A 22,314-nucleotide genomic window follows, 5' to 3' on the forward strand; every position below is an offset into this window, starting at 1 on the left:
CTAAACTAGAACTAGAACGCGAACATATCAAGTTTACAGGTTTGAGAATAGTCGAATCCAATATCCAACTTCAAAGTTGTGACAGTGCACTATATGACTATTTGAAAAAGAAGAATTTGAATTCAAAACTAGTTTGATTTTATAAGATTAACTATTGAATTGAGAATGAAATTTCTGACATGAAAATGCGGTGAATTTAGTCAATGTTTTAAAGACAAAATCATTGAAATAAATTCAGAAAAGTTTTCACTTTACGGCCGTAAATCTACAACAGAATGACCCGTGCACTGTCTTACTGTCTTCGTCCTCTAACTGGACGATCTATCATTGCTACTAGGAATTGGTCTGTAGCTTCTCAGACGATCATTTGTCGTGGACTGAAAACCTCCAATCGGGTAGATCTTGCTCAATCTGTTGACCATTCACCACTGGATACGCTCAAGAGCTCATCTACCAACAACGATAGCAAATGGATCAGAAATGACTGGACAAAACAAGAGATTCAAGCCATCTATGACACTCCACTGATTGAGCTGCTCTATCAAGCAGTAAGTCATCAACTTGATAGTACAATTCTTTTGTCTGTATCTTGCAGGGTTTATCAAGACAATATCAAGACTTAAGCCTCAATCTTATTGCTGTGGTTTGGACTAGACCATGACATTTGCGTTTAGATTGAATGCGGTTTAATGTCATGAGTGATGATCGTATTCAATGCATTTGTATCTGTTATTGGTTTCAGTCTCCTTTGACTCGTATTGATGCTCTGTTATATTGATAATCTGAATGTGGTAATTAGGCAACAGTCCACAGACAACACTTTAACCCTCGAGAAGTCCAGCAATGCACTCTGTTGAGTATCAAGACGGGTGGATGCACCGAGGACTGTGCTTACTGGTAAGTATTGGATTTACACCTTGTAACGATCTGGTCATGCTTTCAACTTTGCTTATTCGTATTGAATCGTTTTATAGTCCGCAATCATCCAAGCACAAGACCACCGTCAAAGCATCCAAATTGCTCCCACACGATGAAGTGCTCGAGGCGGCTCGCAAGGCCAAAGATGCTGGAAGCACTCGTTTCTGTATGGTGAGTTTGTCTTGTTCATTCAAGTTTGGGGTTCCCTCAAGACCCTAATTCAAACTAATTCGAATTACTTAGGGGGCTGCATGGAGAGATGTTCAAGGACGCAAAACCAACTTTTCTCAGATTACTGAATATGTCCGTCAAATTCGGTGAGTTGCGATCTCACTGATAATCCTAACCCACTAGATCTTCAAATTAACATCATTCAATGTGCGTAGGGGAATGGGAATGGAAGTTTGTTGCAGTCTTGGTATGCTAAATAAGGAGCAGGCTATTGCTCTTAAAGAAGCTGGTCTGACCGCATACAACCACAATCTTGATACCAGTCGTGAATTTTATCCCAATGTGAGTAGACGAATATTCGACTTGTTGATCATACATTTAGTCAATCCGACTGGTTTGCTGACATACATTCTGATTTGATCTTCAAGATTATTACTACACGCTCTTACGATGAACGTTTAAACACAATCTCCAATGTCCGTGATGCTGGTATATCTGTATGCTCTGGCGGTATTATTGGATTGGGTGAGGTAGTCAATGATCGTGTTGGCATGCTGCACACTCTCTCGACTCTTCCTAAACACCCCGAAAGTGTGCCCATCAACGCTTTACTTGCTGTTCCAGGAACTCCCCTCGAGAATCAAAAGGTATACTCATGTGTTGCATGGTAAACGAGTGCGATCTTGAACTGATTTCATATCTGACATTGTGTTAGCCCGTGTCTGTTTGGGAAATGGTGCGTATGATTTCTACTGCACGTATTATCATGCCCAAAGCCATGGTTCGTTTATCTGCTGGACGTGTCAACTTTTCTCAGTCTGAACAGGTAATACTTTCCATCAATCTGTTTGGAATAAGCTTTCATCAAGTATATTAATACAATATTATTGAACATCATTGTATGCTTTATTCAAGGCATTGTGCTTCATTGCAGGAGCCAACTCGATCTTTACAGGAGATAAGCTATTGACCACACCCAACAACAAAGCATCGCAAGACAAGGAAATGATTGAAGCATTGGGTATATTACCCAAACCTGCCACTATTCAAGGACCAGCTGAAGATGCGTTTCTTCCAGAGATGAATGCCACGCAAGAATCCACCAAACCTACTGGAGATCTTGTTCTTGAGAATTAATCTGACAGAATGCTTGAGATTGAATCTTTTTATCGAATAAATGACAGATATGAAACCATGCGTTTGACTGTAAATGGAGATTCAAAGACGAGTGCAATCTCAACTTTTCCAACTATTTATTCTGGTTTTAATGAATCTTCCACTGCTGTTCGACACAGTGGTGCTGCATGCTCACGAAGCTAAAAAACTTTATATAAGTGGAGACTTGCACAGTGCTTGTCTGCGTACGGGTGAAGCCTTGAGGGGTGCAACAGCTCTGCTTGAGATTCTGTCCAATCCGTCCATCTTGCCAGTTGAGTTTGCTGTCCGATACCTTCTTCAATGCACTATAACTGCCTTGATCTGTAACTTGGATTTCATACACTGCGTTCTAACACCTACTGCTAGTCTACTCAGACACTTCATAATGCTGCTGCTGTGACAGCATCGGCTGTCGCTTATGCTGCTACTCCACAACATACATCTTCACAGCAACCTTTGGTTTCCACTCCTACAGCATATCCATCACATCTTTTATCCACTTCATTGTACCATCAACCTGCATCAACCGATGTTTACAGTACTAACCCTGCTCTTCCACCCAACGAGCCCGTGTCCGAATACATGGCTGTAGACTTGGCTGATCCTGTACAGGTATAAGCTGGGTTCAAATTTTTATAAAGTCATTCACGTTGGCATTACTATAATGGATCGATTCTTACCAGCTGCATCAACACATTGGATGACTTGTAGAAAACCCAACAGACGGATACGTTTGAAGATGACGATACTCAAGAGCAATATACTCCTAGTACCATGCTTTCAAATCCTGTGATCATGCAAGCACTCGATGATGTTTTTTTTGATTTTCTAGCCAATGTGTGCTCAAATCTTGATGCTCATGATCGTTTCGGAGTCAAGATGTATGTGTCGATCTGGCATCAATCGTCCTGTTTTAAAATGGATAGCGTGATTATTGATGCTCACATTACATTGGTAATCCTTTGAGTATGATATTTTAGACACCACACGCTTACTGCATTGAAAGTAAGCCGGCTTGCAGAAACAGGCGGATTTGCCCGATTTAAAGTTCGAATCAAATCATTTACTCAGGCATTCATGGACGAAGTAGAACGATTTTCAAAACAGCTTCCTCAACTGGCCAACGTTCATCGTCATATTGTTCAATCGTACCTTTTGCAGCAACGGTATCTATGTCGATTTTCAGAAGAATCTAAAAAGTTTAAATCCAATGGCTTTTTGGTCTGGGTTGTTGGAGCTAGAAAAACAATCCATAATGAAGAAGTACAATGGGAATTTCGTGACTTTGTACCAGATATTGTTGGCCCAGAACCGGTAGAATCTATACGAATCGGGGAGCATTTCACCTATAAACCAAGAGTATACGACCCTCAATCACGAGGTACGTCTTTATAACTAGTTCACATTGTACATTAAATTTTAAATTATTCTGGTTGTTAGATACATCGGCAGTGTTTCACAGCCCATGGCTTCCGTACTGGCTACAATGGCGAGGCAACATACTCTATGGTATTCCAGATATCAATTCACAAGCATGCGAAATTACCGTTAATGCATCCTTTAAATCCATCAGTGGCAGTAAGTACTAGCCGTGTATAGAATGACCAAGTATTTAAAAGGTTTAACTTTTTCAAATGGTCGTATAGATGACATTACACTTGAGCGAACATTTGAACTACGGATCATTAAAGAATAGCTGCACTATTCAGATATAAACTGTACTTGTTGACCAATATGTATTTGAAAATTGATGACTTTGATTAGTGAGTTGGTGATAGGAAATGTACATATCAGTCTAGTATTTATAGATTTTTAAATAAGTTTTAACCATTTATACTGACTAAGATCAACCGCGGTATACAATCCGAGCGAGTATAAATATTCAAGTTTAAAGACTCGAGAATCAGAAATCTAAACTTTACAAAACTCGTTACAGTCGGCCAACCCTAACATCAGATCAGCTATTGTAATAAGTTCTTATCAGTCCAACACTATGATCTATACATCGCCATATCCTGATCTCTACATTCCTGAACAGGATGTTCCCTCCTTTATCTTTGGATCAAAAGGGTTTCAGAGCAATCCAAACAAACCTGCTCTAATTGATGGTCCTACTGGAAAAGTCATTACCTTTCGAGATCTTGAAAAAAGCTCTGCTAGCTTTGCTGCTGGATTGCACCATCAACTTGGTTTCAAAAAGAGAGATGTTGTTGCTCTGTACACTCCAAATGACATCAACTACTCGACAGTCATGTATGGCACTCTGATGGCAGGTAATGTCTACGATCAACTAGTATGACTGCAAGTCGATACTTCATACGGGATATATGGATAACAATTGGAGTTGATTCAACAACTACATTGAATGAACTATAGATTACTGCCATATGAAGCTTGTCTGGCTCTCAACTAATCCTGTTACTGGATTGTTTTAGGTGGATCTGTCAGTGGCATAAACCCAGCCTATACAGTGGATGAACTCGCTTATCAACTCCACGATTCAGGTGCATCCGTCCTTATTGTTGGACACGAACAGATTGCCAATGCCAAAGCTGCTGCAAAAGTAGTTGGATTGCCATTGAACCGGATCTTTGTTTTTGCTAGCAAGTCCATCAATGGCATTCATTCCTTTACATCACTTCTTTCCAGTAAACTTGGTCCTGTTGTCAAATTCACAAAGAACGAACTGGCCAATGAAGCTGCATATTTATGCTACTCATCTGGAACTACTGGCCGCAGCAAGGTATTCTTTCATGCTATTGTATTTTAGTGTTTCCAGTCATTTACTAAACATTGATGTGCATGTTCATCACTATTCAGGGTGTTATTACTACTCACAGAAACATGGTTGCCAATGTTCTACAAACAAATGTATTTGAAGTCAATGATCGACTGCCTGATGAAATATGGATGGGAGTTCTTCCGTTTTTCCACATCTATGGTCTTAATATCTCTTTGCATCAGGCAGCATTTGGTGTAAGCTGCAATGATTTTAAAGACGATTGTGAAATTATCCGAGTGCGGTTGTTTAAGCTTTTATTTGATTTGTTAGGGAAATACTATGGTTGTTGTTCCCAAATTTGATTTTGTTCAATTTTTGGAGTTTATTCAACGATACCAAATTACTGTGCTGCATGTCGTGCCTCCTATCGTGCTTGCCATGGCAAAACATCCGATTGTGGACAAGTTTGATCTGTCGTCCGTTCGACGAGCCACGTCAGGAGCTGCACCACTGGGTAGCGAACTGGCTCAGGCTTTTTCCAAGCGTCTTAAGATTCCTGCAGTACAAGGCTATGGACTCACCGAAACGACTCCCGTTACTCATATGTGTCCTTCAAGTCGGATTGTAGATGGATCAATTGGATTTCTTGTGCCCAACATGCAAGCCCGTTTAATTGATCCAGATACTGGAAAAGGTTGTACTAACTGGATTCGTTCATCATAATCAACGCGATTTGAGCATCTAACCTTGTTTTTAAAACAGATGCAATGACGAATCAACCAGGAGAACTGTGGCTTCGCGGTCCTAATGTGATGAAGGGATACATCAACAACCCATCAGCAACTAAAGACAGCATTGATCAGGAAGGATACTTTCACACGGGAGATGTTGCTGTTGTTGGCCCAACTGGCCACTTTTTCATTGTAGATCGACTCAAGGAACTCATCAAGTACAAGGGATTTCAGGTTCCACCAGCAGAGCTGGAAGCCAAACTCATTACACATCCAAGCATCGCGGATGCAGCCGTGATTTCGCTTGCAGATAAAGAAGCTGGTGAACTTCCTCTTGCATACGTAGTTTTACAGCCAGGAAAAAAACTGACGGAGAAGGAAGTGCAAGAGTTTATTGCAGGACAGGTTGCCTACTATAAACAACTGCGTGGTGGAGTGGTATTTGTTGATGCAATTCCCAAGGCAGCGAGTGGCAAGATTCTGCGACGGATCCTTCGTGCAATGGACAAGGAGAGAGTTTCCAAGAAAATTCCAGATCCTAAATTATAAGGCTAGATTGAGTTGGTTGGTATGAATCCGTTCAAGAGTGAAAGTAAGCCACGTGATATTCATTCAATTCAAATGAAACCAATGCGAGCCTTTATTTTAATCCATTCAAGGATAGAGCTTTATGAGTATTGTCTTTTACAAGTTCAAATCAGCAAAAGACTTTGACACCTGCACCTTTGATGGTGCAGGAATCTCTGTCTTTGATTTGAAGAGGGAGATTATGTTTGCAAAGAAGCTGGGAAAAGGCCAAGACTTTGATCTGGCTCTGCATAATGCTCAGACAAAAGAAGGTTTGTCATTGACTTTAATCTTGGAGTGGATGCCATTGCTTTGACCTGTTTGCGAGGATAGTGTTATGACAATAAACCAGCTGTCAATTCATAATTGACCGAATCGGGCTTGATGGCCAAATCCGTTGCTTTCACTGCTCATGGCATATGAATACCTTTGCTCCACTATGGCCTGAGCTGTGTCAGTGATACTAGGAATCTACTAGTTGTTTATCGTGGTGCTATAGTTGTATAATATTGTTTGATTAAATGAAACTATCCTTGATACCACTTGCAGTTGTCTTCCCATCAATTTGCTGTCTGATATAAACACTAGGTGGAATCATTCTTACTTTTTTCTGTCCTTTTACCTTTATGTTTACGGGCAATCGGTTGATCACCCAATTGTGTAATATGAAATGAAATGGATTGTCTTGAACTGGAATATACAGAATACACAAACGACACGACCATTATCAGCCGCAACTCGTCTGTTTTGGTGAGTCGTAATCCACCGAGCAGACCAGGAAAAGGTACAGCACAACGATATCTAAGTGCGGCTGCTGCTCCCATACCTACTACTACATCAGCACAATCATTTGGTGGAGGTCGTGGTAAACACATGCATCATTCAAATGCTCCTGGTGGACATATGGCTGTACGACCCATGTCTTTAAATAACGTTGCAAGGTATATATTTTTAAAGCTGCTTGTAGATGCTCATGATGATCTTTTGGCATCATTGTTCAACTGTCTTGGTGTTTAATCCATAAATTAATTGTATACGTGGCTCTAAATCTACTTTTTGGTTTCAACCTGTTTGTGTATTTATTTGAAAAAATGAATAATGGTAATGCTGGCACTGTATTTTGTAAATTTGTTATTTTTAAACCAAGACCTCCTGGGTCGGATGAAGCTACAATTGGAGCTGATGGTGCAGCTACACCTGACCGGATTTCACTCATGTTTAAACAAGAGGCTGATCAATGGAAAGAAACCCAAGATCGAATGGCTGTGTACGTACTGATCTAGTCTTGAACAAAACTATTTGATAATCACTATTGATGAATATACTTTTGACCAATCGTGGTTTGGTGATGACTTGTAAAGCATACTCGATATTTTGCACTACGCGATCGTCTAATACTGTGCTTATAATACATTGTGAAATATGTCTGTGATGGTATGCTGTATATTTAGCCAACGGCCAATATTTCGGCCTACTATGGGTCGAGGAAGAGGCTTTATACCCCCTCCTGGAGAACAACGCCCTCCTCCAGCTGGTTATATTTGCTACCGATGTGGCCAGCGTGGTAAGAATCTACCGAGTTTAATCTCGTCTACTTGTTTTTACATTTGCCGCCTTTCAACTGCACCATTTCATACTTGGCATGCTAATGTATACCTCTGTTTTAGAGCATTATATCAACATGTGCCCGACAATTGGTGATAAAGATTTTGATAACCGACCGAAATTGAAGCGTACAACAGGCATTCCAAAAATGTTTCTCAAAACGATTGAAATTAAAGACCCAAGCTCGGGCATTATGGTCACCCAAACTGGCGAGTTTGTTGTGGCTCAACCCAACGAGTAAGCATAACAAAAACATAATTTGAGCTGAATAATCTGTCAATGATCCTACTTGTCAGCCGGGGTTTAACCATTGATTCATTCATGTATGCGTGTATTGCCATGTATTCTAGTGAGGCGTGGATACGACAGAATGCACAGCGTCGTACACATGTTGGTGCAGGAGATGTTTATGAAATGGCTCCAGTACTTCCCGGATTCGAGTGTTTGATTTGTCAAAAACTATTGCGCGATGCCGTGAGCACCACATGTTGTAACAGCAACTTTTGTGACGAATGTAAGTCATGTTTGTAAACTGACTCGACCGGCTTTGATATTCATTTTTTTATAAATTCATTCATGATTGGTTTAGGTATTCGTCTTGAACTACTTGAGCCACAAGATCCTTTGATGAAATTCAAGTGTCCAGTATGCGGTTCAGATCAAGTTCCCGATCAGTTGTTGACTAACAAGACACTGCGTCAACAAGTACAGTCTCACTTGCATGAATTTGCTACCATGTCAAATGGAGTAGCTGGAGAAACTGGTGACAGTGTCGCGACGGGCGATGCTGGATCTCACACACCTGCTCAAAGTACTGACATGTCTTTAGGCGTATCTGATGCTAAATCCGCTGAAAACACTGGCACAGTCAAGACAAAAGAAGGTGCGCGACACATATCTGCCACAAGTGATGGCAACACAACCTCCCGACCAATTGAATCAGCAAACAACAATGTTTCTGTAGATCGAGATGAACAACGCAACAAAAACTACAAAGACAATCGCAGCGGATCAACTCACCAAATGAATCAATTCAATAATCGAAACAATCATGGAAACGGGGGTAGATCCGCTCATGGAAATCAAGGATCGGGCAATCGTAATGTAGCATCGCGTATGAATTCACAACCCATGATCCATCCCATGGCAATGATGGCTCAGTTTGGACAGCATCCGTTTATGCCATTATCCGGTATGCCTCCCATGGCACTTCAACAGCAAGCAATGATGCAGGGAATGGTGCCAAATGGATTTACTGGAATGCCGTTTCGTCCACCTTCATTTCCCTTTCCACCCAATGTAACTGGGTTTCCTTCTATGATGATGATGCCTTCTTCAGGAGCGCCGTTTTCACAGCAAATGAATGGTAGTCGTCAACATGACTATGATCAGGATTCACGTCAAGAAAGTGATAAAACTCGATCCCGTGGACGTGATGATGATGACCGAGGTGATTTGAACCGAAGTAAACGGCAACGAGCAGATGAGAGCGAAAACTCGGATCGTAATCATTATGAACGAAATACAAAATCTGACTCAAGACGGGACGGAGGACATAGCAGAGACCGACGATCTGATCGAGGGTTGTCAGACGAACGCAGTCATGGTAAAAATGAAGACTCTAGTAAAAGATTTGATCGAGGTAAAAAAACCAAGTGACAGCCCCATTAAATAAACTTGTACCGTTCCAACTTATTTGTTTAAAATATAATTTGTCTCTAAACAAATCGATAACGAGCCTGCCCACCAATACTGCAACACAATCCGAAACCAGTCAATATTCATAATCAATAACAGCACATGCATGGTTTTGGCTATGTTTATTTATTCAGTCCAAGAACTTTTGAGAACTTGGCAAATTCAATTTTAACAAGTCGGTTTGCAATCACATCTACAAAATCTTTGGCAAATTTTTCATAACCCTATACATAGAATACGTTGGTTTAATTCAATTGAATATGTCACATAAATACTGATAAAATACTATTCAATCACCTTTGCGTTAAAGTGCATCTTGTCTTCATCATAATACCGATCTACGCGGTATTCAAAATTCATGACATCTATGTTGGGTCCAGCAAATACATGTTCCTTGTCACTATTTACCACAAGTATGTTTTTAGCAAACCTCATTCCGCGCAATTCAATAGATGAAAACCAATGTATAAGCATCATACCCTCTTGTAGTGTACTCTAAAATCATTGTATTAAGACGCATATTCTGTTCAAGAACTGCGTCAGATACGTTAGAATCACCCGTGTTGGCGACTGGGCAGACGTAGACATCTTTACCCATATCTTGCAAAGCTTTGCAAATAGAGTGTATGTTTCCAATAGTTTGCTCTGGTGATATTTCCACACCAGTAGTCATGGCAGATCTGCAAAGCATATTATAAGCAAGATGCGTACCGATTTATCAAACCAAAGCAAAAACAATAAACCATTTTAGCATACCTTGAATCATTGAAACCTACTAAAAGAATAACCACCTGTGCTCGAGCATACTTTGGCTTTTCAAACAGCCTCTCAAAATGAGTGGGGTGTTGTTGAGATGCAGTCTACAGTATGATGTAAAAAATGCCATTGACAGTTTAAATTCAACACATTACAATTGCCAAGTCAAAAATCTGGTAATATTGAGCTGGACCAATGAGTGTACCTGTTCGCTTGACGGAAGCCTGAGCTTTCAAGTAAATGGTAATTCCGAATGAATAGCGTTAGAGTGAATACGGTTGGTATGTTTAAAATAATGCTGCACATTTAGAATCAGTCAATCTCACCATTGGAACGAGGTTGATCCTTTGACACCACAGTTGAATATAGACCAAGTTTGCTTAATTCTACTTTCCTTTGCAAGCTCTCTTGCCAAGAATCGAGCCAAGCCTAATTTCCTCGAAATAAGGTCAATTTAGAGTAACTGAATAAAGCGAATTACTTTAAATTCAATGCCACGAGAGTTTACCTGGAATACTGCCCAGATTTGGATTATCGCCAACACCAGCAGCAAAGTCATCGCCAATAATAATCAAGGTGTTGTCAAAGTTACCACCGCGATGCACCATGGCAGAAGATCCATAAGCAACCCATACAGCCAGCAGTGAATATAAAAATGCTTTAAACATGCGAATGCATGCATGAGCAGCCTCAATAAAATCTATAAAACGAGTGCCAGATATTGAAAAGGCTCGAGAAGGTTCTTTTGATGTTGCATCTGATGGTACGGATGAATGGGTCGGGTTTGAAACAGCTGAATCAAAAGGCTTTGACTGTTTGGCTGCATTTGCACGCAGTCTTGTACCGTTATCCATGTCAGAGGCCATTCGTTAAATCTTAGACTAGACATGGCAACGATTGAATGGATTTGCAGAATGTTGGCACAACGCTCCTCAGGACAAACCATGATAATCACGTGTAAATCACGAGACATAGTTTTCACTTTTGTGGGTAGTGGCGCATAGGTTTGTGCTGTTGATCTGCTCGACTTTACAGACAATTGAATCGACTTTACAAGCAATTAAATCGAGTATACACCATGAGTAATATGGGATGGGATGATGTGACTATTATCAGGAAGCGTCCTGAGACTGGTAAAAGTCTACGTAGCGCAGAGTCTCTTACAGCTGCACAACGCTCGGGCGGGGCCATCTCATCTGAAAAAAAGACTGGTATCAATCAGAATCATAAAAGTGTCGAGGCTGGAAAGGCTGCTAAAATAGACCGGGAAACTGAGGTATATTCCTTTTAATATAATGGATAATTCCTATATGTAAAGTTGTAGTGGTCGACTGTTTTCTTGGTGTTCTAGCATTGGTTAGGTTGAATGATGCTGTATAGTATTGGTACTTTCTAGGACGTATGGAATGCATTGATCCGGTTGGGTTCATTTACGCTTCTTGCATACTGTTTGAATGACCCAAGCATGGCTTTGGTCCATTGCTTGTTTTCCAACCATGCCTCCTGTCATCCTGGTCATTGTCAATTTGTTTGAAATGATGTGATCTAATGCATTGCTACAATTCCTTGTCATTCGATCACAATAAACTCACATGTGATCACTGCTATCCTAACAACCTTGACTAAATCCAATCCACAGAACTTTCAGGTGGAGCGAGTTGGACTCACGCTGTCCAAGGCGATCCAGTCTGGTCGACAAGCCAAGGGGTTAACACAAAAGGACTTTGCCACCAAAATCAATGAAAAACCATCTGTAGTCAATGACTATGAGTCTGGCAAAGCACCTAACCCTAACCAACAAATTCTGGCCAAGATGGAGCGGGTACTATGTATTAAGCTTCGAGGCAAGAATATTGGGTCTCCACTAGTAGCTCCTGGATCAAAAAAATAAACTTGAATTCTTGAAACGAGTCTTGTGTAGATGAAACTGAACAGTATTCACATGACATATAATGAGGTTGTTCATGTGAATGAAACTCCGTAATTGATCCCTTGAACCCTACGATGCATGAAAATGGCTGTAAACCGGTGTATAAATTGCTAGATGGGAACAATCTAAAAGGCTTGTATTACACCGTGTTCACGTAAAATGAAACAGTTGTATTATCCTGCAGTCATTGCCTCGAAATAAGCAATAGTCGGATATTTGTTGCGCTTTCCTACTAGAAATCGGCTTGAATAGACACCCAGTTCTTCCAAATGCAACGACTGTTATACAATATAATCAAACTAGTTTTGAACAGAGATTATCCTCTTTGGTATAGCCATATATTGTACGATCGACAAGTTTAACATCAGATACTGGCTTGACTGGTGCCAAACAAGCTCTGTAAACTCGTTTTAAAATATCCGATACATGATAGTTTAAGAAACCAAAGATTGCAGGTCTTGGGAATGCAATTATAAATGTCAATCATCAAAAGACTAATGAATTTAATGAGTTCATATGGCACAATATTGCCTAATAAATGTGGTGTGAATGATTATTTCGTGAGATTGTTTATTATGCACTGACACCCTTATTTATATTCCACTTACGTAAATAGGATTGCGAAAGCAATCATTACTTTGGCTCGTACTTTTAGTAAACCAAATTCTTATTTTGACTGATTGCGCTTATAAACTCGATTTGGCACCCTTTTTCACTTCAACTTACGCAGGGTAGAATCCATTAGTGAAAGCTTAAACTCAATGTCAAACGTCTTGTCCTGGATATCCTCTCTTGCTCAGGCTGCTACGTCTGGAAATAGCAACGCTGTTTCTCCTGTTTCTCCATCAAAGGCTTCTTCAGATAATGGACTAGTGATGGCTGGGGCTGCTTCTTCGCAATCCTTTTCAACTCCTGGTCCTTCAACTTCCGCCACCACTGATGGTTCCATGAACAAGTCGCGACCAGTCGCAACTGATGCATCCTCAAGCATGCATGGCTACAGCCATCTCTACCCTCCTGCTCATACTTCTGTTTCGAATATTACCAAGACTGCGTCTGGGAATAGTAAATCTTCCCTAGACTCTCTTGAAATAGCACCAACTTCATCTCATGACCAACATTGTCCTGACCAGTCGGATGGCTCTCCCATCGATTCAGCTTGCACTCCTAAGCTTGCACCTCCACGCTCTCCGATATATGGCCATGTGGAGGGAAACGAAGACTTGTATAGCGACTGGCTAGTGCTAGATAGTCAATGGTGTGATGTTTGCTCCTCCTTGTCCGATACTTCTGACGAAGATGATGGTACCAGCAGTATCATGACGTTGGAATCCGTTCATGTTCCTCCTCCGTCCGACACCTCCTCGGTTCACAACTACAACAAGACTCACCGTCGTACACATAGTCATCGTAAAAACACAAGTAATAGCAGCATTCACCAGCAGCACTCCCGCCCTCCGTTAGGGACACTGTTACCAGGAGGTCCAAACAGCTTGAATAACAGCAGAACGGACCTCCGTTCTCCTTCCACCCCTAAACTTCCCCAGTTGCCTACTATTTCAACCTCTGCTGTCATGGCTCGCCAACTGGTTTCCAACAAGTCCGTTTCTGAAGTCGGAACAGAACGTATGACTAGACAACTTAACAGGCGGGCAAAGCGGATGTCTACTACCGCATCCGCTACTGCAACTTCTCCAACAGTTGCATTGTCCGGTTCACTCTCGATTGGATCCGGATCCCTTCATCCAGTCTTGGCAGAACTGCGTGAAAATGAACTAAAAGCAGCCAAGTCGCGTCGCATGATGCGTCGCGAAGTACTACGGTGAATTGTATCCAAGTCTGGGATATCTTGATTCTAAAGAGATGCAGGCTATCCGTCCCAAATGCTTACTTTGTTGAACATCTATTTCTTTAGATTGCTCAACTCGGGCTTACTTGACCCATACCACTTTCAACCCAACTTCTCCAATCCCTCACATAACCCTACAAACCACACCAAAAAATTAATAGTTTAAATAAAAAATTGTAAGTTGGAAATCAAATGCATTTTAGATGTCCAGAATTGATGTCACAATGCTTGATTTAAATAGCATAGTTTGATAGAATCCAGTAATCAGCACGGTGGATATTTCAAAAATCCGATATATTTACGATTTGATCAGAGCTTGGATACACGGGAATATCAAGCTGGTATTTCAATGCCAAAGCAAGTGGAACAAACCTACCGCCCAAATAATGATGCTTGAATTTGACATCTCGAACACCAATCTTGGGAGCAGTAAGAGATACTAGCATTTCTGGTACAAATCCTTGATGGGTTACATTTCCTTAAAGTTGCCAAACGTGGTCTGATTAGCACTGAAAAGATTGAACAACTATCTTGCAGTCACAGTATCTACTAAAGATGGATCGTCATTCTCCATATTAGATTTAGTATAATGAAACATACCTTGCTCTACATTCCATCCAGATGGAATGTCAATCGAGACAATCGGAATCTTGGTCGACTTCAAGGCACTGATGACTGAATCAAACGGAGCTCGAATCTCGCCTGAAAAACTAAAGCCTATATAGACCAGCTCAGATTGGGGTTGCAATACCAGTAAATACAAGCTATAAGTAGATTGATAAACTCAATATTTACAAATCCGGCGGCTATATACCAAATATCCCATCAACAATCAAGTTGTGTTTGAATGGAGGCTCTATCGTATTCACAAATGGAATATCAAACGATCGACATTGTTCAACCAAACTCTGATACAGTGGTTTTTGTGGACGTTTGGGATAGTATATTTCTGGACTGTATCCAAACAAACATAGATGTCTTGCAGCAACAAGAGCATCACCGCCGTTATTTCCTGATGGACAGTATAAACAAGTCGTAAATTAAACACTGACAGCACCAGACTAGTGCTGGATGCAATAGATTATCCAAAAAGCACTGTACTTGCCTGGGCCAACACACACTAATATGTTTTTGTGGGTAGATGAAGCATATTCACGAGAAATGGCTTGTGCAACACTTAAACCAGCAAGCTCCATCAACTGTGTTTTGCAAAACCCATCGAGTCAGTTGTTGTAAGGTACCAAAAAATGGCATCTTGCAGATATCATACACTCCAACTACCTGGTCGATGGAGTATCCAATGGCTGGACCCATAAGCTCCACATCAATCTGCTGAGCGAGTTTTTGAGACAAAAACTAAATCAAGTAGTGTTTAATCAGTGTGTAGCAATGTGTTATTTGAACAACTCATGGCCGAATGCATTAGGAATGCCCAACTACCTTCATAATATATAGATTTGGAGCAACTTGATTTCAAGAAATCTCGAAAATATTTTTTTACTTTAAAAAATTACTATACAAGTTACATTTACTATACAAGTTGCATTTGCCATACATGACAGCAGAATTGGCCAAAGTTAAAATATTTTTGCAGCTAGTGTACTATTTTTGCAATGCCAGCTATCATAGCACCATTTCTTCTCTTCCAAAATCGTTTGTCGACTCGCCACTTTTGGCGCAAGGATGTAAGTATACTTTATGATAAATCAATTCAATCCTAAAACACATTTGCATAGTACTACTTGATTGGTTTTTGTAATAACTGTTTCCAACTCATCAATTGTGTTTGACAAACTGTTCATGCGAATAGGGATTCCATTAAGAGATTTGGCAACTTTCAAAAAAATGAAAGGCTTGATAACCCAGCCAGCAGATATTGCTGAATCGATCATATATTCCTCATCAGAATTGTTTGAACTCTCAGTAGATGGTGTTTATCTGCGCCGTAAAACTGAATTTGTCGCAAGCAAAGTGTTTAAAGAAATGTTTAATATTTCACTGCTAGCTGGATATGCTATGGAGGCCGTTGGATTTGATCAGCTTGTCACCGTTGTAGAAGTTGAGGCTTATTTCAGTCGTTTTGGCGAGATTCAAAATGTTTCCAAGCATATTGGCATATCTACATGGGATGAAAGATACAATGTAAGTGCTAGATGACAACCAACGTGGCTATTGTGTACATCTTAGTTGATCCATATTTCTTGAAATAGCTGTCATTTTTCATCGAGTTCAAAGAACTAGATAGTATGATCAAGTCACTGGCTGCCACGCATATGTATGAGGACTCATCTATCCAAGTACGAGCACATCGGTATGATTCAATCGTTTTGCTAAGTGATTTGACTATTTATTTTAAACATTCAACTTTACATGTTGTTTAAACAGAAAACCGGATGTATCTGCAGCAATGGTCGTAATTTCTCAAGCCGGATCTACATATCCAAAAGGAAAAATCGTAGAGTTTAAACTTGTTTCTGACGTGATTGAATCTGTGGAGCAGTATTCTATTCAAGTAAGCATATCATTTTTCATGGCTCTAGTCCAACTGATGTTTACATACTACTATATAAATATTTACAAATTTTTGTCATTTAAACAGGAACAATTTGAAAAATATGCCACTGTCGCCATGATAGACTACGTCAAAGGAAATGCGACTGGATACATTGAGTTCAAGCAGTCTGTTGCGCTTGAAGCCATTTCAGTTATTTTTAATAATGGCGGGTTGCACATTCAAGGTGAACCCATACAGTTACGTGCGCTTGTGGAAGATGAAGAGCAAATGTACTGGATGGTAAAAGCTGAGAAGCAAATGATTCAAGGACCAAACCGGATATCTGTTTTAGATCTTGCACATGCAGCCAAATTTTCCAAGCAGGCAATACAACAACAAAAAATCACTATTAGGCGCAAAGGAAAAGCCAAAAAAATCAAAGGCAGAACAAAGACAGGCACTAATAGATTGACAAAGTATCATAGCCGAGAGATCAAAGACTGTGATTCTAAATTGACAGATACAGCCAAAAGTACCAACATACATATTGACGAGACTGTCCTTTCTGCACTCGGCGTAAAACATGGCAAGAATGGTGTTGGTAAAACTACTAAAACTTTAAAGTTTAACAAAAAGTTTCATAACCTCAAACGTCATGGCACATCTGACTCGAATGCAATGCAAAACCTGCTTGAAGGATTTGATCGCATTTAAGATCGCTGCCGTACTCGCATAACATGGAACACTTGTATTTATCTTGCATTGGCTTCCACTATTTTGTTTCGGAATAAACAATGATTAAATCTGCGCTTTTCTATTGAAGATTGACACTCGATTCTTTGAAACCAGCGTTTGTCATATGATGCACGATCAAATCACCACTATTGGCATAGCCATACATTGTGCAATCATCAAACCCATTCATTACAATCCAGATATTAGGTTTGACTACTCTCAATAGTGCTTTATACAAACTCATTTGCTGTATTTTAAAAACTCGGATACAATTTAATTCAAGAAAACAGAGATTGCACTTTTGGAAATGCAACGGCTGTTTCCATGCCAGTCTTGCATTTTACGTGAATACAGCTGTAAGTAATACACTTGTATGGGAAAACACTAAAGTTTAATGTCTTGTGCAGCAGGTAATTATCGTCAAGTCAGAATCCAGTATTGATCGTCTATTTGAGTCATTATCAAATTGAATTCGCTTCTTTCCATTCTAAACAAAATTTTAGAATCGAATGGAATTGCGTCCGCTTAAAAGACGACAGAATGTAAATACGGCTCAAAAACTGTTAGAACGCATATATTCAGATGTAAGTGCATTCATTACATTAGACTATTGATATAATATACTTTGGGTCTCTTATATTCAACCCACTGAATAACAATAGGTTCAGCCTATCATGAAACTGCACAACTTTCGAGTTGGCTCACTTCAAGAGTTTTATCCAACAAACCCAAACCTACTTGGTCTGAATGTCAATCATGGTCAAGTCATTCGAATCAGGCTTAGGCATGCATTTGACGACAATCAATTTCTCGAATTTCATGATTTAATCGGAACCATGCTGCATGAACTCGCACATAATGGTCGAGTATTTGCCACGAGCCTTTATGTTACTCTAGTGTACTGATACCCTTTGATTCTGTGTTTATAGTTTATGGTCCACACGATGCAAAGTTTTACAAATTTCTGGATAGACTATTTGACAATTATGAAAGATCCCAAGATGCTGGATTTCGTTCAAATGGTAACCGACTGGGCGGCCGTCACGTAACAGAAGATCAATTTAAAAAGGAATCTATTGCGGCTGCTGAGAAACGACGAAAGCTGAATGAAATTATGATTCCAGTTGGTGGTCGGAAGCTTGGCACTAGATCCGAGCTGGACAATATCATGACACCAGCACAGCTTGCTGCTATGGCTGCCGAACGTCGCGCACAAGATTCAAAATGGTGTGGAATTGGATCTGATGAATGTGACCATAGTCAAAAAGATATGGAGCATGATCATTTTTGTCCAATTGGTGACGCAGCTGACCCAATTCTAACTCAATTCAAAGAAAATGATCCACTTTTGGAGATGTCTAATATTGCTGGATCTATGAAACGTTCATCGCAAGCGTCTTTTTCTAGCAACACATGTATACCAGCTTGTCAATCACAATCACCACCTGCCTCAATGTTGACAAGTGCGGATAATCAAGTTGTAATAGCCTCTAGCTCTGTTCCAGCATTCGCCAATGAGTCAGTCATGGCAAGTAGCTCGTCTTTAACTCGCGCACAAAGCATTGATCAAACAGAACATCCAACCGTATCGAAAATTAAAACAGACTTGACTGCCGAGTCATTATCGATGAACTCGTATGATGGAAGCTCATATTCCCAGCCAATTATCATTGAAGATATTGTCGAAGCTTCTTGGCAGACAGATGTAGTAGATTCATCAAAAACATGGATCTGTTTGACATGTACACTCATCAACAAATCACCTGTATTGCAATGTGAATGTTGTCTTGCAATCCGATCTAAATAATCATCATTTTAAAATTCGATACTTTTCATGGCAAAAGTGGATTGGAATAGATATGTACAGCCATATTTACGTAAAATGAAACAAACAAGGATGCCAAAATGTATAATAAATTACCAGTCTCATGATAATCTACACCGCATTTAGTGGGAAAGCGTCAACTGTTTGGCAAACAGCAATGTTGCGAGGTTAAAACTTCATACTGTTCATTTTTAAACTGCTGAAAATTGCTTTAACAATACATTTGTATTGTGTACGATTCCAAAAACTAAAAATGCCTACTCTCGATTCAACTTGTAGTAGAAACCACGATCAATACTCGACTATTATTTATTCCAAGCAGTCATTACAAGATAGATGCAAGTAATCCATTTCATGTAAATACGAAGTAACAATTTTTTATTTCAAGCGAATACAATCATTTGGATGATGTGCCCCAAATATCATCATATTGCTTGAACATGGATCGAAGTGAACCAGATTCAACTGCCATATCATCCAAAGTCCGTGGAGGACGATCTTCAGCATCCGGTCCACTGAATGGTTTCATGCGGTGTTCAATATTGGCCACGGTTGAACTATCACCAGCATTGCGAGCTGTTTCCAACGCAAGTTCAAGCTCTTTTCGCTGAATCTCGGGATAAATATCATCGTTATTCATCCAATCGCCGTGGTGACGTGGAATGATATGAATATGCACATGAGCCACAGATTGCCCAGCAGCTGGACCATCCTATTATAAAAACAATGTTACAGTTTTAAATTAAAAGGGCTCATGTCAGCTATTCAGTTTGTATTGAAATAACTAGTCTATTTCATTGTCCAAATAAAGAATAGCAACCTTGCTTTAGACATGCATGGATTGATGAATCTCAAGTCATCAAGCAGATTTAATGATGTAAAACATGATTGCCATGATATGTTGTACCTGCATGGATATAGTAAGCGAGTCGGCCTTGTGCAACTTTTCAATCACTTTGGAAATCTGGTGGACCGAAGAGAACATGTCGCTGACCTCTTCAGATGTAAGATCATTGAATCTAACAACTAATCTGCGAGAAATGACCAGGACATCTAGTGTGATTCAGAATTGATAAGATGCGATTAGACAAGTTGGTAGACTTGATGTGTAAAAGTAGATCATCTCAAGATCGTATATAGGGCAAAAAAACAGCCAGCATTCACAAGTACATACGGCCTCTAATGCATCACCAAGTGGTACAACCATAGCATTAGTTTCCTATAACATCTAAAAGTGCTGTTGGGAATAGGGTATGCTCTACTCACGGAACAAGGGGCTTGAGATTCACTAGACCATAAGAGAGCTTGGAAGTAAAGAATATCTCAGAGGATCGAATGGGCCAAGGACCAAACTTAATTGTCATTGATGCTACTCTAGCTGCAAGATAAAAAAGGAAAGGTTGAATTTCAACTTGTTTAAACCCAAACTCTAGTCAAGAATTCATCATGATTTATACGTAATCCCACCACTATATCAAAATATTGTAAACTAGTGCAATAAGCCTCTAAAAATTGGACCTGAATGTATTATATCTAATAATCAAGCAGTTCCAGTGCAGTGCTTTAATGAGGTCAGATGTATGAAGTAAAAGGTCAAGTTGCTAGTTTGAAGGAGATGCCATCTTGAATGAAAAATTGATTGCGATTGCAAGGAACACTACGGTAATCATGACAAGCGATCCAACCATGTCTTCGAAACTGACTCCCTTTTCTATAAACATCCATTTACATTTCAGGTTTAGTATTCCGCATTAGTTTCAAATATAACAACTGGGCCGGTTATGGCAGTTATGATACCAATTTACTGAGCATAGATGTGCTGCATATTATAATTTACATACCTTTCTTTTGCAAACGATCGGCACGAATATTAAATTGAATTAATGAATAAAACATAAATCCAACAGATATAATAGCAAATATCATGCCAGCAATTTGGCCGAGTTTGTTGGAAAAATTGAGCAGTCCAATCGCCACAGCTCCAAGAATCAAACAGACTATAGTTTTGCATACAGATACAAGTTGAAAACAATTAGCCTCGCATACTAGTAAGCATTACAAGGGATAAGTGTATGATTGGTGTGTTGTAATATTACAGCCGTATTCGCGTAAAATGGAAATAAGGGAGTCGATGCATAATAAACAGCCAGTATCATGATAATTCACACCACATTTACTGGGAAAGTATCAATTGGACTCTTTAGCCCACTGGAGTTTTTCCTGATGATTGTCATGAAAGCAACGGTATGCATATGCAATGGTTGTTTGAAAGGAGGATTGAGAATGTATTGAAGTAGTCAATTCCTGGTAGAAAAGCGTAATGAATAGTTAACCATTGCCTACTCCAAAGCAGTTATTACAAAATAAATGCACAAATGGGTTTGATTTCATGTGAATACGATTGTAAATACATCATGACCATCAGCTTTATACATCATTGCTCATAACAAATGTTCAAATAGATCTACTGATGTAGCAATGGAACCAAGAAATAACGTACGCTGCAACCAAGACAGAAATGTGCGCTCATTGGCAAAAAAAACTTTTGGATTAGGAGGAATGCCGTCTGCAGGCTGTTGTCTGGCTGCTCCTTGAATGTTCCATCTACTTACAAAAAAGTCTAGCATGCTGATGAAACTATACAAATGATCAGTTAAAAGTAGCCAGGTTCCAACAAAGTTGTTTGTTTTTGGGTGAAACTCGACTGGGAACAAAACGTGCGATTAAAGCCAATTTCATTGGTTGGCTAAAACGTAATCATCGCTGTGCATGAGCACTTTTAGGGTCATCAAGTCCGACATTTTATATTCAGGGACCATATCTGTCACGCAGTTATCTTGGAATCCAGCATTCGTTTTACAATCCTATTCACATGAAATCAAACCCATTTGTGCATTTATTTTGTAATCACTGCTTTGGAGTAGGCAATGGTTAACTATTCATTACGCTTTTCTACCAGGAATTGACTGCCTCAATACATTCTCAATCCTCCTTTCAAACAACCATTGCATATGCATACCGTTGCTTTCATGACAATCATCAGGAAAAACTCCAGTGGGCTAAAGAGTCCAATTGATACTTTCCCAGTAAATGTGGTGTGAATTATCATGATACTGGCTGTTTATTATGCATCGACTCCCTTATTTCCATTTTAC

The 22,314-nt window shown here is 39.8% G+C and overlaps 12 protein-coding genes across 12 annotated transcripts; 8 read left to right on the forward strand and 4 right to left on the reverse strand.

The window, feature by feature from the left end:
- The first annotated feature begins 265 nt into the window (after positions 1–265).
- On the forward strand, positions 266–2,247 carry BATDEDRAFT_92155 (biotin synthase). The gene is made up of 8 exons (XM_006682421.1): positions 266–548; positions 800–897; positions 975–1,089; positions 1,162–1,235; positions 1,305–1,431; positions 1,518–1,736; positions 1,805–1,915; positions 2,005–2,247. The coding sequence occupies exons 1-8, from the start codon at positions 276–278 to the stop codon at positions 2,224–2,226; spliced, it is 1,239 nt and encodes a 412-aa protein (XP_006682484.1). The 5' UTR covers positions 266–275; the 3' UTR covers positions 2,227–2,247.
- Positions 2,248–2,356: 109 nt separating this feature from the next.
- Positions 2,357–3,943, forward strand: BATDEDRAFT_28069 (uncharacterized protein; the record flags this gene model as incomplete). The annotated part of the gene is made up of 6 exons (XM_006682333.1): positions 2,357–2,518; positions 2,614–2,859; positions 2,959–3,128; positions 3,228–3,628; positions 3,688–3,825; positions 3,894–3,943. 6 exons carry the CDS (start codon positions 2,357–2,359, stop codon positions 3,941–3,943), a joined length of 1,167 nt encoding a protein of 388 aa, XP_006682396.1.
- A 239-nt stretch (positions 3,944–4,182) lies between these two features.
- On the forward strand, positions 4,183–6,352 carry BATDEDRAFT_33779 (uncharacterized protein). The gene is made up of 5 exons (XM_006682375.1): positions 4,183–4,520; positions 4,683–4,990; positions 5,068–5,223; positions 5,300–5,663; positions 5,732–6,352. The coding sequence occupies exons 1-5, from the start codon at positions 4,241–4,243 to the stop codon at positions 6,247–6,249; spliced, it is 1,626 nt and encodes a 541-aa protein (XP_006682438.1). The 5' UTR covers positions 4,183–4,240; the 3' UTR covers positions 6,250–6,352.
- Positions 6,353–6,370: 18 nt separating this feature from the next.
- BATDEDRAFT_92283 (cleavage polyadenylation factor subunit MPE1) lies at positions 6,371–9,531 on the forward strand (the record flags this gene model as incomplete). Its single annotated transcript, XM_006682422.1, has 7 exons — positions 6,371–6,539; positions 6,971–7,208; positions 7,415–7,534; positions 7,719–7,831; positions 7,935–8,109; positions 8,223–8,386; positions 8,462–9,531. The coding sequence occupies 7 exons, from the start codon at positions 6,371–6,373 to the stop codon at positions 9,529–9,531; spliced, it is 2,049 nt and encodes a 682-aa protein (XP_006682485.1).
- Positions 9,532–9,680: 149 nt separating this feature from the next.
- Positions 9,681–11,192, reverse strand: BATDEDRAFT_92157 (uncharacterized protein; the record flags this gene model as incomplete). Its single annotated transcript, XM_006682472.1, has 7 exons — positions 9,681–9,794; positions 9,868–9,970; positions 10,050–10,250; positions 10,327–10,430; positions 10,532–10,550; positions 10,653–10,755; positions 10,835–11,192. 7 exons carry the CDS (start codon positions 11,190–11,192, stop codon positions 9,693–9,695), a joined length of 990 nt encoding a protein of 329 aa, XP_006682535.1. The 3' UTR covers positions 9,681–9,692.
- Positions 11,193–11,413: 221 nt separating this feature from the next.
- On the forward strand, positions 11,414–12,217 carry BATDEDRAFT_14515 (multiprotein-bridging factor 1; the record flags this gene model as incomplete). Its single annotated transcript, XM_006682292.1, has 2 exons — positions 11,414–11,602; positions 11,966–12,217. The coding sequence occupies 2 exons, from the start codon at positions 11,414–11,416 to the stop codon at positions 12,215–12,217; spliced, it is 441 nt and encodes a 146-aa protein (XP_006682355.1).
- Positions 12,218–13,017: 800 nt separating this feature from the next.
- Positions 13,018–14,082, forward strand: BATDEDRAFT_28074 (uncharacterized protein; the record flags this gene model as incomplete). Its single annotated transcript, XM_006682334.1, has 1 exon — positions 13,018–14,082. The coding sequence occupies one exon, from the start codon at positions 13,018–13,020 to the stop codon at positions 14,080–14,082; it is 1,065 nt and encodes a 354-aa protein (XP_006682397.1).
- A 304-nt stretch (positions 14,083–14,386) lies between these two features.
- Positions 14,387–15,461, reverse strand: BATDEDRAFT_14547 (NADHX epimerase; the record flags this gene model as incomplete). The annotated part of the gene is made up of 5 exons (XM_006682295.1): positions 14,387–14,583; positions 14,706–14,822; positions 14,920–15,117; positions 15,202–15,304; positions 15,387–15,461. Coding segments are annotated over 5 exons (690 nt in total), but the record flags the coding sequence as incomplete, so codon positions are not given.
- Positions 15,462–15,631: 170 nt separating this feature from the next.
- BATDEDRAFT_92158 (uncharacterized protein) lies at positions 15,632–17,387 on the forward strand. The gene is made up of 5 exons (XM_006682423.1): positions 15,632–15,790; positions 15,916–16,247; positions 16,316–16,416; positions 16,491–16,617; positions 16,705–17,387. The coding sequence occupies exons 1-5, from the start codon at positions 15,661–15,663 to the stop codon at positions 17,311–17,313; spliced, it is 1,299 nt and encodes a 432-aa protein (XP_006682486.1). The 5' UTR covers positions 15,632–15,660; the 3' UTR covers positions 17,314–17,387.
- Positions 17,388–17,843: 456 nt separating this feature from the next.
- Positions 17,844–19,141, forward strand: BATDEDRAFT_28077 (uncharacterized protein; the record flags this gene model as incomplete). Its single annotated transcript, XM_006682335.1, has 3 exons — positions 17,844–17,918; positions 17,997–18,195; positions 18,264–19,141. The coding sequence occupies 3 exons, from the start codon at positions 17,844–17,846 to the stop codon at positions 19,139–19,141; spliced, it is 1,152 nt and encodes a 383-aa protein (XP_006682398.1).
- A 619-nt stretch (positions 19,142–19,760) lies between these two features.
- Positions 19,761–20,520, reverse strand: BATDEDRAFT_6817 (bis(5'-adenosyl)-triphosphatase; the record flags this gene model as incomplete). The annotated part of the gene is made up of 4 exons (XM_006682279.1): positions 19,761–19,871; positions 20,067–20,212; positions 20,334–20,338; positions 20,426–20,520. Coding segments are annotated over 4 exons (357 nt in total), but the record flags the coding sequence as incomplete, so codon positions are not given.
- Positions 20,521–20,760: 240 nt separating this feature from the next.
- On the reverse strand, positions 20,761–21,786 carry BATDEDRAFT_28079 (uncharacterized protein; the record flags this gene model as incomplete). Its single annotated transcript, XM_006682336.1, has 3 exons — positions 20,761–20,870; positions 21,001–21,156; positions 21,660–21,786. The coding sequence occupies 3 exons, from the start codon at positions 21,784–21,786 to the stop codon at positions 20,761–20,763; spliced, it is 393 nt and encodes a 130-aa protein (XP_006682399.1).
- Between the last annotated feature and the right edge of the window lie 528 nt (positions 21,787–22,314).

Source organism: Batrachochytrium dendrobatidis, assembly GCF_000203795.2.
Source record: "Batrachochytrium dendrobatidis JAM81 unplaced genomic scaffold BATDEscaffold_16, whole genome shotgun sequence".
NCBI lineage: Eukaryota > Fungi > Chytridiomycota > Chytridiomycetes > Rhizophydiales > Batrachochytrium > Batrachochytrium dendrobatidis.